This window comes from Scyliorhinus canicula, chromosome 17 (genome assembly GCF_902713615.1).
Source record: "Scyliorhinus canicula chromosome 17, sScyCan1.1, whole genome shotgun sequence".
NCBI lineage: Eukaryota > Metazoa > Chordata > Chondrichthyes > Carcharhiniformes > Scyliorhinidae > Scyliorhinus > Scyliorhinus canicula.
The window spans coordinates 1295008-1313756 of NC_052162.1; the positions used below are offsets into that span (position 1 = coordinate 1295008).

Consider the following 18749-nt stretch of genomic DNA (forward strand, 5'->3'; position numbering starts at 1 on the left):
ATCTTTAGGGGGCAACAGAAATGAAATGAAAATGAAATGAAACTCGATTGTTGTCACGAGTAGGCTTCAATGAAGTTACTGTGAAAAGCCCCTAGTCGCCACATTCCGGCGCCTGTTCAGGGAGGCTGGTACGGGAATTGAACCGTGCTGCTAGCCTGCCTTGGTCTGCTTTAAAAGTCAGCGATTTAGCCCAGTGTGCTAAATCAGCCAGCTACTAAAAAAGCCAAAAAGAAGAGTAAGATAGAATATGAGAGTAAACTTGCTTAGAATATAAAACCAGATAGTAAAAGTTTTTTACAAGTATATGAAACAAAAAAGAATGGCTAAGTTAAATATTGGTCCTTTCGAGGATCAGAAGGGAGATTTAATAATGGGAGATGAGGAAATGGCTGAGGAACTGAACAGGTTTTTTGGATCGGTCTTCACAGTGGAAGACACAAATAACATGCCAGTGACTGATAGAAATGAGGATATGACAGGTGAGGACCTTGAGAGGATTGTTATCGCTAAGGAGGTAGTGATGGGTAAGCTAATGGGGCTAAAGGTAGACAAGTCTCCTGGCCCTAATGGATTGCATCCCAGAGTGCTAAAAGAGATGGCTAGGGAAATTGCAAATGCACTAGTGATAATTTACCAAAATTCACTAGACTCTGGGGTGGTCCCGGCGGATTGGAAATGAGGAAACGTGACACCACTGTGTAAAAAAAAAAGGAGGTAGGCAGAAAGCGGCCAGCTAGCTTAACTTCGGTAGCAGGGAAGATGCTGGAATCTATCATCAAAGAAGAAATAGCGAGGCACCTGGATGGAAATTGTCCCATTGGGCAGACGCAGCATGGGTTCATAAAGGGCTGGTCGTGCCTAACTAATTTCATAGAATCATAGAATTTACAGTGCAGAAGGAGGCCATTCAACCCATCACGTCTGCACCGGCTCTTGGAAAGAGCACTCTACCCAAGCCCACGCCTCCACCCTATCCCCATAACCCAGTAACCCCACCCAATACTAAGGGCAATTTGGACACTAAGGGAAATTTAGCATGGCCAATCCACCTAACCTGCACATCTTTGGACTGTGGGAGGAAACCGGAGCACCCGGAGGAAACCCACGCACACACGGTGATGATGTGCAGACTCCGCACAGACAGTGACCCAAGCCGGAATCGAACCTGGGACCCTGGAGCTGTGAAGCAATTGTGGTGTCCCTCAGGAATCAATGTTGGGCCCACAATTGTTCACAATTTACATAGATGATTTGGAGTTGGGGACCAAGTGCAATGTATCCAAGTTTTCAGATGACACTAAGATGAGTGGTAAAGCAAAAAGTGCAGAGGATACCGGAAGTCTGCAGAGGGATTTGAATAGGTTAAGTGAATGGGCTAGGGTCTGGCAGATGAAATACAATGTTGACAAATGTGAGGTTATCCATTTTGGTAGGAATAACAGCAAAAGGGATTATTATTTAAACGATAAAATATTAAAGCATGCCGCTATGCAGAGGGACCTGAGTGTCCCAGTGCATGAGTCGCAAAAAGTTGGTTTACAGGTGATTAAGAAGGTGAATGGAGTTTTGTCCTTCATTGCTAGAGGGATGGAGTTTAAGACGAGGGAGGTTATTCTGCAATTGTATAAGGTGTTAGTGAGGCTACACCTGGCGTATTATGTTCAGTTTTGGTCTCCATATCTGACTTAGGACTGAGCTTAGGAGGAACTCATTCACCCAAAGATTTGTGAATCTATGGAATTCCTTGCCCAGTGAAGCAATGAAGGCTCCTTCATTAAATGTTTTCAAGATAAAGATAGGTTTTTTGAAGAATGAAGGAATAAAGGGTTATGGTGTTCGGGCGGGAAAGTGGAGCTGAGTCCACAAAAGATCAGCCATGATCTCATTGAATGGCGGAGCAGGCTCAAAGGGCCAGATGGCCTCCTCCTGCTCCTAGTTCTTATGCTCTTCTTCAAGCTCCATTTAAAAAGCCTATATATCCCAAGTGCTCTCAAATCTGTCAAAATAAACAAACAGCCATTTGAGCACCTGTTCAAAGCACTTTAACCCTTTTGACTATTCATAAAACTGTTAATCAAACTAAGCTCACAGTCCCCTGCTGAGCTAATTGCATTAGTAGGTCTTGGTTCTCAGGCAGTCATTCATAGCCAATTCCATTGCACAACTGTATAATCAACCGTCTTAAGTTTGTAAGATACAAGAGCTGAATTAGGCCATTTGGCCTATCTCGTCTTAACGCCATTCGATCATGGCTGATTTTATCCTGACCTTAACTCCACTGTCCTGCCCTTCCTCCATAACCCTTGGACCCATTGCCTGTTAGAAATCTGCCTAACTCCCTGTCCCTGCACCCACCGTACTCTGGGGTAGCAAATTCCACATTCACAACCCGTCTGGAGGTGAATGCAATGGTGTCTTTGAAGTTGCCTGAATAGTTGGCCTTCTGGATTTTATTTTCAAAGGCACATCAGATGGACTTTGAGTCAAAGAAGTGCGACATTTGTTCAGCTATTTCAAAGGAATGGCAGATGTCTGGACATTAAGTAAATGTAAAAATCAGAGCCACAAGCTCCGGTGGCCCAGTGGTTAGCACTGGGGTTCAATCCTGGCCCGGGGTCACTAAGCATGTGGAGTTTGCACATTCTTCCCGTGTCTGTGTGGGTCTCAGTCCCACAACCCAAAGATGTGCAGGGTATGTGGATTGGCCACATTAAATTACCCCTTAATTGGAAAATAAATAATTGGATACTCTAAATTAGAAAAAAAAGAAACATACGTAGAAAATGGAAACCGGAGGAGGCCATTCGGCCCTTTGAGCCTGCTCCACCATTCCTTATGATCATGGTTGATTATCAAGTTCAATTGCCTGATCCCACCTTCACCCATATCACAGAATCACAGAAAAATACTGTGCAGAAAAAGTCCTTCGGCACTTATGCATGAAAGACACCTGATCTGCCAATCCTAATCCCATTTGCCTATATGGATCTTGTCAAATACTTTGCTGAAATCCATGTAAACTCCATCAACATTATCGGGGCAGCACGGTGGCACAGTGGTTAGCAGCACTGCTCCAGGGACCCAGGTTCAGTTCCGACCTCTGGTCACTGTCTGTGTGGAGTTTGCACTTTCTCCCCGCGTCTGCGTAGGTTTCTTTCAGGTGCTCCGGTTTCCTCCCACTGTCCAAAGATGTGCAGGTTAGATGGATTGGCCAAGCTAAATTGCCACTTAGTGTCTAAAGGGTTAGGTGGGGTTACGGGGATAGGGTGGAAGCGAGGGCTTAAGTCGGGTGCTCTTTCCAAGGGCCGGTGCAGACCCGATGGGCCGAATGGCCTCCTTCTGCACTGTAAATTCTATGATTCTATGATTAAGCCAAGTTGTTATTAAGATCTATGGCAATTTTTTGTCCTTGCCACTTTTTTCCAGATGCTATGTTGATGGTGGCAGAGAGGTTGGAGGGACCATTCAACATTGAATCAGTCATGGACCCCATTGATGTTAAGATTTCTGATGCAATCATGAACATGCAGGAGAACAGCATGCAAATCTCCCAAAAGGTATATTCATGGTGAATTAACTTTCTTTTTTATCATTAAATGGGGAAATTGTCTCATGTTGCACATTCACCCTGCTCTGCTACTCCAGTAAATCCCAACACACTCAACTTAGCAACAACAATCTTTCCATTGGGCAACCTTTCTCTATTTCTTGTTAAAAGCAGTTTAATTTTAATAAAGAATGGATTATGGTTGCACTGTTCGTTGTTAGATGTTCATAACTGGATCAATAGCATTTAAATGTCAGTACCTTTGAAGAATAAAGGGATTAAGGGTTATGGTGTTCGGGCCGGAAAGTGGAGCTGAGTCCACAAAAGATCAGCCATGATCTAATTGAATGGCGGAGCAGGCTCGATGGGCCAGATGGCCTACTCCTGCTCCTAGTTCTTATGTTCTTATGTACCTTAGGCAAAGTGGAAAAGCCATCTATTCCCCATGGGATCTGGCATCCATCCAAGGTTACTGACACTACAATCTTCTAATCCTCCTCAAATATGGTGGTAATGCCAGGAGACTGAAGGTTACAAATGTTGCACTCCTGTTTTTAAAAAAGGGAAAAAGATGAACCTAAATTGTAGTCCCAGTGTACAGGATGTTGAGAGTAGTGAGGTCAGGGATAGGGTTAAAAGTTTGAAAGAGGGCACTGGCAAGCAAGATGCTGGTTTGAAGTGTGTCTACTTCAACGCCAGGAGCATCCGGAATAAGGTGGGTGAGCTTTCAGCATGGGTTGGTACCTGGGATCTCGATGTTGTGGCGATTTCGGAGACATGGGTAGAGCAGGGACAGGAATGGTTGTTGCAGGTTCCAGGATTTAGATGTTTCTGTAAGAACAGAGAAGATGGTAAAAGAGGGGGGGGTGTGGCATTGTTAAAAAAGTATTACGGCGGTAGAAAGGACGTTTGAGGACTCGTCTACTGAGGTAGTATGGGCCGAGGTTAGGAACAGGAGAGGAGAGGTCACCCTGTTGGGAGTTGTCTATAGACCTCCGAATAGTTCCAGAGACGTAGATGAAAGGATAGCAAAGATGATTCTCGACAGGAGCGAGAGTAACAGGGTAGTTGTTACGGGGGACTTTAACTTTCCAAATATTGACTGGAAATACTATAGTTCGAGTACTTTAGATGGGTCAGTTTTTGTGCAGTCTGTGCAGGAGGGTTTCTGACACAGTATGTAGACAGGCCAACAAGGAGCGAGGCCACATTGGATTTGGTACTGGGTAATGAACCCGGCCAGGTGTTAGATTTAGATGTAGGTGAGCACTTTGGTGATAGTGATCACAATTCGGTTATGTTTACTTTAGCGATGGGCAGGGATAGGTATATACCGCAAGGCAAGAATTATAGCTGGGGGAAAGGCAATTATGATGCTATTCGGCAAGATTTAGGATGTATAGGATGGGGAAGGAAACTTCAGGGGATGGGTACAATCGAAATGTGGAGCTTTTTCAAGAAACAGCTACTGCGTGTCCTTGATAAGTATGTACCTGTCAGGCAGGGAGGAAGTTGTCGAGCAAGGGAACCGTGGTTTACTAATGTTGCTCGTTCTGGGTGAGTCGCCAGGTGCCGTTAAGACACTGCCACAAGCTTCAAGGTGAAGTTCAAAGCAATAAAACCGTACACCAATTAGTAAGTCCCAACAACTAGAGTTTATTATAATACAATTATAATAACTACCCATGCACACGCTAAAGGATTAAACTTACTCCTACCGCTAAACAACGAATACTTATCTCGAAGGAACTGTGAGGTCAGGGAACAAGGCCTCTTGCTCTGCTCTAGTCTGCAGACTTCGGATTGCTATCAATTGCCAAGGGTGTCAGGAGTGCCTATGTCTGGTAGCGGTCGTCGTCGTTAGGCACTTACTTGTTGGTGGCTGCTGCTCGACGGCTGTAGTAGAAGACAGGAGCCCAACCATGTGTGGGACCTTTCTTTTATAGGTCCCAGGGGGTCCGCGTCCCTTTGGGCGGACTCCCTTACCTGCTTGGAATCGATTGGGTCTCTTCCCAATCGATATGTTTGAACCCCCCAATCCTAGGGCAGTTCCTTGGTTGCTAGGGCGGTTCTTGGGACCTTTTGTTTTGGGCTTCTCTGGCGCCAGTGGGTCTGGCCTTCCATAGAATGTATCGATTTGTGCTTAACTTGTGTCCATTGTATCTGGGACTCGCCCGGTATTGCCTCATTAGTATGTTAACGGGTTTTCTTTCACAGTGCTGTCTGGTTTCTGCAACAGTCAAAACCGGTTTCTGCAGTCGTCCCAATACACAATCGCCTTGCAAGTTGCTTGCTTTACAACATATCCATTTTCCTTGCATTCCTTGCAATCTTCCATTTTGTGTTGGGCAGTGGCCACCCCAGGTGGCTACACTAAGGAAGTTGAAGCACTTGTCAAGAGGAAGAAGAAGGCTTATGTTAGGATGAGACATGAAGGCTCAGTTAGGGCACTTGAGAGTTACAAGTTAGCCAGGAAGGACCTAAAGGGAGAGTTAAGAAGAGCGAGGAGAGGACACGAAAAGTTGTTGGCGGATAGGATCAAGGAAAACCCTAAGGCTTTCTATAGGTATATCTGGAACAAAAGAATGACTAGAGTAAGATTAGGGCCAATCAAGGATAGTAGTGGAAAGTTGTGTGTGGAATCAGAGGAGATAGGGGAAGCGTTAAATGGATATTTTTCGTCAGTGTTTACACTGGAGAAAGACAATGTTGTCGAGGAGAATACTCAGGTTCAGTCGACCAGGCTAGATGGAATTGAGGTTCACAAGGAGGAGGTGTTAGCAGTTTTGGAAAGTGTAAAAATAGATAAGTCCCCTGGGCCAGATGGGATTTATCCTAGGATTCTCTGGGAAGCCAGGGAGGAGATTGCAGAGCCTTTGTCCTTGATCTTTATGCCGTCTTTGTCGACAGGAATAGTGCCGGAAGACTGGAGGATAGCAAATGTTGTCCCCTTGTTCAAGAAGGGGAGTAGAAACAACCCTGGTATTTATAGACCTGTGAGCCTTACTTCCGTTGTGGGTAAAATGTTTGAAAAGGTTATAAGAGATAGGGTTTATAATCATCTTGAAAAGAACAAGTTGATTAGCGATACTCAACACGGTTTTATGAAGGGTAGGTCATGCCTCACAAACCTTATTGAGTTTTTTGAGAAGGTGACCAAACAGGTGGATGAGGGTAAAGCGGTTGATGTGGTGTATATGGATTTCAGTTAGGCGTTTGATAAGGTTCCCCACGGTAGGCTACTGCAGAAAATACGGAAGTATGGGATTGAAGGTGATTTAGCGGTTTGGATCAGTAATTGGCGAGCTGAAAGAAGACAGAGGGTGGTGGTTGATGGCAAATGTTCATCCTGGAGTTCAGTTACTAGTGGTGTACCGCAAGGATCTGTTTTGGGGCCACTGCTATTTGTCATTTTTATAAATGACCTGGAAGAGGGTGTAGAAGGATGAGTTAGTAAATTTGCAGATGACACGAAGGTCGGTGGAGTTGTGGATAGTGCTGAAGGATGTTATAGGTTACAGAGGGACATAGATAAGCTGCAGAGCTGGGCTGAGAGGTGGCGGATGGAGTTTAATGCGGAAAAGTGTGAGGTGGTTCACTTTGGAAGGAGTAACAGGAATGCAGAGTACTGGGCTAATGGCAAAATTCTTGGTAGTGTAGATGAGCAGAGAGATCTCGGCATCCAGGTACATAAATCCCTGAAAGTTGCCACCCAAGTTAATAGGGCTGTTAAGAAGGCATATGGTGTACTAGCTTTTATCAGTAGGGGGATTGAGTTTCGGAGCCACGAGGTCATGCTGCAGCTGTACAAAGCTCGGGTGCGGCCGCACCTGGAGTACTGTGTGCAGTTCTGGTCACCACATTATAGGAAGGATGTGGAAGCTTTGGAAAGGGTTCAGAGGAGATTTACTAGGATGTTGCCTGGTATGGAGGGAAGGTCTTACGAGGAAAGGCTCAGGGACTTGAGGTTGCTTTCGCTAGAGAGGAGAAGGCTGAGAGGTGACTTAATAGAGACATATAAGATAGTCAGAGGGTTAGATAGGGTGGACAGTGAGAGTCTTTTTCCTCGGATGGTGATGACCAACACGAGGGGACATAGCTTTAAATTGAGGGGTGATAGATATAGGACAGATGACAGATGCAGTTTCTTTACTCAGAGTAGTAGGGGTGTGGAACGCCCTGCCTGCAACAGTAGTAGACTCGCCAAATTTAAGGGCATTTAAGTGGTCACTGGATAGACATATGGATGAAAATGGAATAGTGTAGGTCAGATAGGCTTCAGATGGTTTCACAGGTCGGCGCAACATCGAGGGCCGAAGGGCCTGTACTGCGCTGTAATGTTCTATGTTCCATGTTCTACGGCATAGGAGCAGAATTAGGCCACTCAACCCATCGGGTCTGCTCCACCATTCCATAAGACATAGCAGCAGAATTAGACCAATCGGCCCATCGAGTCTGCTCCGCCATTTAATCATGGCTGATATTTTTCTCATCCCCATTCTCCTGTCTTCTCCCCATAACCCTGATCCCCTTATTAATCAGGACTCTATCTATCTCTGTCTTAAAGACACTCAGTGATTTGGCCTCCACAGCCTTTTGCGGCAAAGAGTTCCACAGATTCACCACCCTCTGGCTGAAGAAATTCCTCCTCATCTCTGTTTTAAAGGATCGTCCCTTTAGTCTGAGATGGTGCCCTCTGGTCAGGTGTTTCCTACAAGTGGAAACATCCTCTCAACGTCCACTCTATCCAGGCCTCGCATGTCCTGTAAGTATCAATAACATCCCCCCTCATCCTTCTAAACTCCAACGGGTCCTCAACCGTTTCTCATACGGCAAGCTCCAGGGATCATTCTTGTGAACCTCCTCGGGACCCTTTCCAAGGCCAGCACATCCTTCCTTAGATACGGGGCCCAAAACTGCTCACAATACTCCAAATGGTGTATGACCAGAACCTTATACAGCCTCAGAAGTACATCTCGTAAAAAAAGCAAATTACTGTGGTTGCTCAGAAGTACATCCCTGCTTTGTATTCTAGCCCCCTCGACAGGAACGCTAACATTACATTTGCCTTCCTAACTGCCGACTGATCCTGCACATTAATCTTAAGAGAATTGTGAACAAGGACTCCCAAGTCCCTTTATGATTCTGATCTCCTAAGCATTTCTCCATTTAGAAAATAGTCTCTGCCTCCTTCCTCCTTCCAAAGTGCATAACCTTACACTTTTCCACATTGTATTCCATCTGCCACTTTGCCCACTCTCCTAGCCTGTCCAAATCCTTTGCATCCCCTCTGCATCTTCAATACTACCTGTCCCTTTACATATCTTTGCATCATCTGCAAACTTAGCAACATGGGTGGCATGGTAACACTGTGGTTAGCACTGTTGCTTCACAGTGCCAGGGTCCCAGGTTCAATTCCCGGCTTGGGTCACTGTCTGTGCGGAGTCTGCGCGTTCTCCCTGTGTCTGCGTGGGTTTCCTCCGGGTACTCCGGTTTCCTGCCACAAGTCCCGAAAGATGTGCTGTGAGATAATTTGGACACTCTGAATTCTCCCTGTGTACCCGAACAGGTGACTAGCAGACTTTTCACAGGAACTTCATTGCAGTGTTAATGTAAGCCTACTTGTGACAATAAATATTATTTAAAAAAAACTATAGGCCGGTGAGCCTCACGTCTGTTGTGGGTAAAGTCTTGGAGAGGATTATAAGAGATACGATTTATAATCATCTAGATAGGAATAATATGATTAGGGATAGTCAGCATGGTTTTGTGAAGGGTAGGTCATGCCTCACAAACCTTATCGAGTTCTTTGAGAAGGTGACTGAACAGGTAGACGAGGGTAGAGCAGTTGATGTGGTGTATATGGATTTCAGTAAAGTGTTTGATAAGGTTCCCCACGGTCGGCTATTGCAGAAAATACGGAGGCTGGGGATTGAGGGTGATTTAGAGATGTGGATCAGAAATTGGCTAGTTGAAAGAAGACAGAGGGTGGTGGTTGATGGCAAATGTTCAGAATGGAGTTCAGTTACGAGTGGCGTACCACAAGGATCTGTTCTGGAGCCGTTGCTGTTTGTCATTTTTATAAATGACCTAGAGGAGGGCACAGAAGGTTGGGTGAGTAAATTTGCAGACGATACTAAAGTCGGTGGAGTTGTAGACAGTGTGGAAGGATGTTGCAGGTTACAGAGGGACATGGATAAGCTGCAGAGCTGGGCTGAGAGGTGGCAAATGGAGTTTAATGTAGAGAAGTGTGAGGTGATTCACTTTGGAAAGAATAACAGGAATGCGGAATATTTGGCTAATGGTAAAATTCTTGGTAGTGTGGATGAGCAGAGAGATCTCGGTGTCCATGTACATAGATCTCTGAAAGTTGCCACCGAGGTTGATAGGGTTGTGAAGAAGGCCTATGGTGTGTTGGCCTTTATTGGTAGAGGGATTGAGTTCCGGAGCCATGAGGTCATGTTGCAGCTGTACAAAACTCTGGTACGGCCGCATTTGGAGTATTGCGTACAGTTCTGGTCGCCTCATTATAGGAGGGACGTGGAAGCTTTGGAACGGGTGCAGAGGAGATTTACCAGGATGTTGCCTGGTATGGAGGGAAAATCTTATGAGGAAAGGCTGATGGACTTGAGGTTGTTTTCGTTAGAGAGAAGAAGGCTAAGAGGTGACTTAATAGAGGCATACAAAATGATCAGAGGGTTAGATAGGGTGGACAGTGAGAGCCTTCTCCCGCGGATGGAGGTAGCTAGCACGAGGGGACATAGCCATAAATTGAGGGGTAATAGATATAGGACAGAGGTCAGAGGTAGGTTTTTTACGCAAAGAGTGGTGAGGCCGTGGAATGCCCTACCTGCAACAGTAGTGAACTCGCCAACATTGAGGGCATTTAAAAGTTTATTGGATAAGCATATGGATGATAATGGCATAGTGTAGGTTAGATGGCCTTTAGTTTTTGATTTCCCTTGTCTGTGCAACATCGTGGGCCGAAGAGCCTGTACTGCGCTGTATCGTTCTATGTTCTATACTTGACCTCATCCTCACCAATCTGCCTGCTGCAGATGCATCTGTTCATGACAGTATCGTAGGCGTGACCACTGCGCAGACAAAGTCCCGTTTTCACATTGAGGTTACCCTCCACCTTGTTGTGTGGCACTACCACAGTGCTAAATAGGATAGACTTCTAACAAATCTTAACACAAGACTGTGTATCCATGAGGTGCCGTGGGTCATCAGCAGCAGCAGAATTGTACTCAACCACAATCTGCAACCTCATGGCCTGGCATATTAATGAGCAGGGAGAGAACCAGACAGCATCTGAGACCCTCGGTGAGTTCTCCCAGTGAGCCAGAGAAGACACAGCCAGAGTGAGGCACAACCAAGTGTGAGTTTGGGAATTCGAAGCTGGGTGGGGAGGAGGTGCTTTTTAGTCCTGGTGAGTGACTGGTAAGTAGTTTTTCTTTTCATTGTCTAATTTATTTATTTTTTCTTTCATTTTTTGAAATTGTAGTTGTATAGGTTTACCTCAGGTTTAAGACATGGCAGGAGATCCCAGACCCGTGTCATGCTCCTCGTGTGCGATGTGGGAGCTCAGGCACACGTCCACTGTCCCTGGCTCTTTCACGTGGAAGAAGTGTGTTCAGTTGCAGCTCCTGTTAGACCGCTTGACGGCTCTGGAGCTGCGGATGGACTCACTTTGGAGCATCCGCGATGCTGAGGACGTCGTGGATAGCACGTTTAGCGAGTTGGTCACACCGCAGGTGAAAGTTACTGAACGAGAAAGAAAATGGGTGACCAAAAGACAGAGCAAGGGAAGGAAGGCAGTGCAGATGTGCCCTGTGGTCATCTCCCTGCAAAACAGATATACCACTTTGGATACTGTTGAGGGAGATGGCTCACCAGGGGAAGGCAGCAGCAGCCAGGTTCATGGCACCATGGCTGGCTCTGCTGCTCAGCAGGGCAGGAAGAAGAATGGCAGGGCTATAGTCACAGGGGACTCAATCAAAGGGGAATAGACAGGCGGTTCTGCGGACGCAATCGAGACTCGAGGATGGTATGTTGCCTCCCTGGTGCAAGGGTCAAGGATGTCTCGGAGCGGCTGCAGGACATTCTGGGGGGAGGGGGGTGAACAGCCAGCTGTTGTGGTGCACATAGGCACCAACAATACAGGTATAAAACGGGACGAGATCCTACAAGCTGAATTCAGGGAGTTGGGAGTTCAACTAAAAAGTAGAACCTCAAAGGTAGTAATCTCAGGAGTGCTACCAGTGCCATGAGCTAGTCAGAGTAGGAATAGATAGGATATCTCGAGAGATGGTGCAAGAGGGAGGGATTCAAATTCATGGGGAATTGGAACCGGTTCTGGGGGAGGTGGGACCAGTACAAACCGGACGGTCTGTACCTGGGCAGGACTGGAACTGATGTCCTAGGGGGGCTGTTTGCTAGAGCTGTTGGGGAGGGTTTAAACTGATATGGCAGGGGAATGGGAACCGATGCAGGAAGGTGGAAGGTAGTAAAACAGGGTCAGAAGCAAAAGTAAGTAAGAGGGAAAGTGTAAGGCAGAGAAGCCATACTCAAAAATCAAAAAGGGCGGCTGTACAGGGTACAGTGACTGAGGGGAGTTCAGTGAATAGGCCCAGTAACACTAAAAGGAATAAAACAGGAAGTAAAAACATTAATGGTAAGCGACACGACAGTTGTTACATGAAGATATGAGTTCAACGACAAGGAAAATTAGGAGAAAAGTTAAAAGGAAATATAACTTAGGAGAGGTTACTGATCGAGGTCTTAAGACTCAAAACAGAGGTAGAAAAGCCAACATAAGTGTACTTTACCTGAATGCCCGTAGTATTTGGAATAAGGTAACTGAGTTGATGGCGCAAATCATCGTAAATGGCTATGAATTAGTGGCCATTACTGAAATATGGTTAAAGGATGGTCACGACTGGGAGTTAAATATCCGAGGGTATCAAACTATTCGGAAGAATAGAGTGGATGGTAAGGGACGTGGTGTAGCTCTGTTATTTCAGGATGACAACCGGGCAATAGTAATGGATGACATCGGTGCTATGGAGGATAAGGTTGAATCCATTTGGGTGGAAATCAGGAATAGTAAGGCGAAAAAGTCACTGATAGGAGTAGTCTACAGGTCACCAAATAGTAACATTATGGTGGGGCAGGCAATAAACACAGAAATAACGGATGCATGTAGAAATGGTACAGCAGTTATAATGGGGGATTTTACTCTACATTTTGATTGGTTTAACCAGGTCGGTCAAAGGAAGATTACAATGGGATGAGAGAACATAGAACATAGAACAGTACAGCACAGAACAGGCCCTTCGGCCCTCAATGTTGTGCCGAGCCATGATCACCCTACTCAAACCCACGTATCCACCCTATACCCGTAACCCAACAACCCCCCCCTTAACCTTACTTTTATTAGGACACTAAGGGCAATTTATCATGGCCAATCCACCTAACCCGCACATCTTTGGACTGTGGGAGGAAACCGGAGCACCCGGAGGAAACCCACGCACACAGGGGGAGGATGTGCAGACTCCACACAGACAGTGACCCAGCCGGGAATCGAACCTGGGACCCTGGAGCTGTGAAGCATTTATGCTAACCACCATGCTACCCTGCTGCCCCAAGAAGAACTAGCTAAGGTAGACTGGGAGCAAAGACTTTATGGTGGAACAGTGGAGAACCTTCCAAGCGATTTTTCACAGTGCTCAGCAAAGGTTTATACCAACAAAAAGGACGGATGGTAGAAAGAGGGAAAATTGACTGTGGATATCTAAGGAAATAAGGGTGAGTATGAAAATGAAGGAAAAGGCATACAAAGTGGCAAAGATTAGTGGGAGACTAGAGGACTGGGAAATCTTAAGGGGGCAACAGAAAGCTACTAAAAAAGCTATAAAGAAGAGTAAGATAGATTATGAGAGTAAACTTGCTCAGAATATAAAAACAGATAGTAAAAGTTTCTACAAATATATAAAACAAGAAAGAGTGGCTAAGGTAAATATTGGTCCTTTAGAGGATGAGAAGGGAGATTTAATAATGGGAGATGAGGAAATGGCTGAGGAACTGAACAGTTTTTTTGGCACGGCCGTCACAATGGAAGACACAAATAACATGCCAGTGACTGATAGAAATGAGGATATGACAGGTGAGGACCTTGAGAGGATTGTTATCGCTAAGGAGGTAGTGATGGGTAAGCTAATGGGGCTAAAGGTAGACAAGTCTCCTGGCCCTGATGGAATGCATCCCAGAGTGCTAAAAGAGATGGCTAGGGAAATTGCAGATGCACTAGTGATAATTTACCAAAATTCACTAGGCTCTGGGGTGGTCCTGGCGGATTTGAAATGAGCAAACGTGACACCGCTGTTTAAAAAAGGAGGCAGGCAGAGAGCGGGTTATTATAGGCCAGTGAGCTGAACTTCGGTAGTAGGGAAGATGCTGGAATCTATCATCAAGGAAGAAATAGCGAGGCATCAGGATAGAAATTGGCCCCTCGAGCCTGCTCCACCATTCAATGAGATCATGGCTGATCTTTTAGAACATAGAACATAGAACGATACAGCGTAGTAGAGGCCCTTCGGCCCTCGATGTTGCACCGACAGGAAAAAATCTAAAGGCCATCTAACCTACACTATGCCCTTATCATCCATATGCTTATCCAATAAATTTTTAAATGACCTCAATGTTGGCGAGTTCACTACTGTTGCAGGTAGGGTATTCCACGGCCTCACCACTCTTTGCGTAAAAAACCCACCTCTGACCTCTGTCCTATATCTATTACCCCTCAATTTAAGGCTATGTCCCCTCGTGCTAGCCACCTCCATCCGCGGGAGAAGGCTCTCGCTGTCCACCCTATCTAACCCTCTGATCATTTTGTATGCCTCTATTAAGTCACCTCTTAACCTTCTTCTCTCTAACGAAAACAACCTCAAGTCCATCAGCCTTTCCTCATCAGATTTTCCCTCCATACCAGGCAACATCCTGGTAAATTGAAGGTGAACCGGCGAAGGAGACCCAAGGAGTTTGAGTGAAAGCAAGAATCCAGCAGAGGGCAGCAGAGCAAAGCTACTGATCAGCTGTTCTGGGGGAATTTGCATACGTGCAGTGCGGTCAGCCTAAGTTGAAGGTGAACCGGCGAAGGAGACCCAAGGAGTTTGAGTGAAAGCAAGCATCCAGCAGAGGGCAGCAGAGCAAAGCTACTGATCAGCTGTTCTGGGGGAATTTGCATACGTGCAGTGCGGTCAGCCTAAGTTGAAGGTGAACCGGCGAAGGAGACCCAAGGAGTTTGAGTGAAAGCAAGCATCCAGCAGAGGGCAGCAGAGCAAAGCTACTGATCAGCTGTTCTGGGGGAATTTGCATACGTGCAGTGCGGTCAGCCTAAGTTGAAGGTGAACCGGCGAAGGAGACCCAAGGAGTTTGAGTGAAAGCAAGCATCCAGCAGAGGGCAGCAGAGCAAAGCTACTGATCAGCTGTTCTGGGGGAATTTGCATACGTGCAGTGCGGTCAGCCTAAGTTGAAGGTGAACCGGCGAAGGAGACCCAAGGAGTTTGAGTGAAAGCAAGCATCCAGCAGAGGGCAGCAGAGCAAAGCTACTGATCAGCTGTTCTGGGGGAATTTGCATACGTGCAGTGCGGTCAGCCTAAGTTGAAGGTGGTTTGTGGAAGGGCTGTTGGCAAGTGACAGTGACGTCCTTGCTATAATGAGGCGACCAGAACTGTACGCAATACTCCAAATGCGGCCGTACTAGAGTTTTGTACAACTGCAACATGACCTCATGGCTCCGGAACTCAATCCCTCTACCAATAAAGGCCAACACACCATAGGCCTTCTTCACAACCCTATCAACCTGGGTGGCAACTTTCAGGGATCTATGTACATGGACACCGAGATCCCTCTGCTCATCCACACTACCAAGAATTTTACCATTAGCCAAATATTCCGCATTTCTGTTATTCTTTCCAAAGTGAATCACCTCACACTTCTCCACATTAAACTCCATTTGCCACCTCTCAGCCCAGCTCTGCAGCTTATCTATGTCCCTCTGTAACCTGCAACATCCTGCCGCACTGTCTACAACTCCACCGACTTTAGTGTCGTCTGCAAATTTACTCACCCATCCTTCTGCGCCCTCCTCTAGGTCATTTATAAAAATGACAAACAGCAACGGCCCCAGAACAGATCCTTGTGGTACGCCACTCGTACTGAACTCCATTCTGAACATTTCCCATCAACTACCACTCTCTGTCTTCTTTCAACTAGCCAATTTCTGATCCACATCTCTAAATCACCCTCAATCCCCAGCCTCCGTATTTTCTGCAATAGACGACCGTGGGGAACCTTATCAAACGCTTTACTGAAATCCATATACACCACATCAACTGCTCTACCCTCGTCTACCTGTTCAGTCACCTTCTCAAAGAACTCGATAAGGTTTGTGAGGCATGACCTACCCTTCACAAAACCATGCTGACTGTCCCTAATCATATTATTCCTATCTAGATGATTATAAATCGTATCTTTTATAATCCTCTCCAAGACTTTACCCACCACAGACGTTAGGCTCACCGGCCTATAGTTACCGGGGTTATCTCTACTCCCCTTCTTGAACAAAGGGACCACATTTGCTATCCTCCAGTCCTCTGGCACTATTCCTGTAGCCAATGATGACCTAAAAATCAAAGCCAAAGGCTCAGCAATCTCTTCCCTGGCTTCCCAGAGAATCCTAGGATAAATCCCATCCGGCCCCGGGGACTTATCTATTTTCACCTTGTCCAGAATTCCCAACACTTCTTCCCTACGCACCTCAATGCCATCTATTCTAATAGCCTGGGTCTCAGCATTCTCCTCCACAATATTATCTTTTTCTTGAGTGAATACTGATGAAAAGTATTCATTTAGTATCTCGCTTATCTCCTCAGCCTCCACACACAACATCCCACCACTGTCCTTGACTGGCCCTACTCTTACCCTAGTCATTCTTTTATTCCTGACATACCTATAGAAAGCTTTTGGGTTTTCCTTGATCCTACTTGCCAAAGACTTCTCATGTCCCCTCCTTGCTCGTCTCAGCTCTCTCTTTAGATCCTTCCTCGCTTCCTTGTAACTATCAAGCGCCCCAACTGAAACTTCACGCCTCATCTTCACATAGGCCTCCTTCTTCCTCTTAACAAGAGATTCCACTTCTTTGGTAAACCACGGTTCCCTCGCTCGACCCCTTCCTACCTGCCTGACTGGTACGTACTTATCAAGAACATGCAATAGCTGTTCCTTGAACAAGCTCCACATATCCAGTGTGCCCAACCCTTGCAGCCTACTTCTCCAACCAACACATCCTAAGTCATGTCTAATGGCATCATAATTGCCCTTCCCCGAGCTATAACTCTTGCCCTGCGGGGTATACTTATCCCTTTCCATCACTAACGTAAAGGTCACCGAATTGTGGTCACTGTTTCCAAAGTGCTCATCTACCTCCAGATCTAACACCTGGCCTGGTTCATTACCCAAAACCAAATCCAATGTGGCCTCGCCTCTTGTTGGCCTGTCAACATATTGTGTCAGGAAACCCTCCTGCACACATTGTACAAAGAATGACCCATCTAATGTACTCGAACTATATCTTTTCCAGTCAATATTTGGAAAGTTAAAGTCTCCCATAACAACTACCCTGTTACTTTCGCTCTTTTCCAGAATCATCTTCGCCATCCTTTCCTCTACATCCCTAGAACTATTAGGTGGCCTATAGAAAACTCCCACAGGGTGACCTCTCCTTTCCTGTTTCTAACCTCAGCCCATACTACCTCAGAAGAAGAGTCCCCATCTAGCATCCTTTCCGCCACCGTAATACTGTCCTTGACTAGCAGCGCCACACCTCCCCCTCTTTTGCCCCCTTCTCTGAGCTTACTAAAACACCTAAACCCCGGAACCTGCAACAACCATTCCTGTCCCTGCTCTATCCATGTCTCTGAAATGGCCACAACATCGAAGTCCCAGGTACCAACCCATGCTGCCAGTTCCCCTACCTTATTTTGTATACTCCTGGCATTGAAGTAGACACACTTCAAACCACCTACCTGAACACTGGCACCCTCCTGCGAAGTCAAATCTGTGCTCCTGACCTCTATACTCTCAATCTCCCGTACCCCAAAACTACAATCCAGGTTCCCATGCCCCTGCTGAATTAGTTTAAACCCCCCCAAAGAGCACTAACAAATCTCCCCCCCAGGATATTGGTGCCCCTCAGGTTCAGATGTAGACCATCCTGTCTATAGAGGTCCCACCTTCCCCAGAAAGAGCCCCAGTTATCCAGAAATCTGAATCCCTCCCGCCTGCACCATCCCTGTAGCCACGTGTTTAATTGCTCTCTCTCCCTATTCCTCATCTCACTATCACGTGGCACGGGCAACAACCCAGAGATAACAACTCTGTTTGTTCTCGCTCTGAGCTTCCATCCTAGCTCCCTAAAGGCCTGCCTGACATCCTTGTCCCCTTTCCTACCTATGTCGTTAGTGCCAATGTGGACTACGACTTGGGGCTGCTCCCCCTCCCCCTTAAGGACCCGGAAAACACGATCCGAGACATCACGTACCCTTGCACCTGGGAGGCAACATACCAAACGTGAGTCTCTCTCGCTCCCACAAAATCTCCTATCTGTGCCCCTGACTATTGAGTCCCCAATTACTAATGTTCTACTCCTTTCCCCCCTTCCCTTCTGAGCAACAGGGACAGACTCCGTGCCAGAGGCCCGTACCCCATGGCTTACCCCTGGTAAGTCGTCCCCCCCACAAGTATCCAAAACGGTATACTTGTTACTCAGGGGAACGACCGCAGGGGGTCCCTGCACTGACTGCTTCTTCCCAGTCCCTCTTACAGTTACCCATCTATCTCCAGTCTTTGGTGTAACTACTTCCCTGAAGCGCCTATCTATGACCCCCTCTGCCTCCCGAATGATCCGAAGTTCATCCAGCTCAAGCTCCAGGTCCCTAACACGGTTTTTGAGGAGCTGGAGTTGGGTGCACTTCCCACAGATGAAATCAGCAGGGACACTGACGGTGTCCCTCACCTCAAACATTCTGCAGGAGGAGCGTTGTACTGCCTTCCCTGACATCACCTCTAGATTAAAAAAAAAACAATAAAAATAAAAATAAAGGAAGAGCTTACCTGATATTCCCTCAAACCCTGCTCC

The 18749-nt window shown here is 46.4% G+C and overlaps 1 protein-coding gene across 1 annotated transcript in view; it reads left to right on the top strand.

The window, feature by feature from the left end:
- The window catches only part of gpc4 (glypican 4), a 297220-nt gene that overhangs the window by 205328 nt on the left and 73143 nt on the right, over positions 1-18749 (top strand). The window contains exon 5 of the mRNA XM_038774482.1: positions 3427-3557. Coding sequence (XP_038630410.1) covers positions 3427-3557 — 131 coding nt within the window. The remainder of the gene's footprint in view (positions 1-3426; positions 3558-18749) is intronic.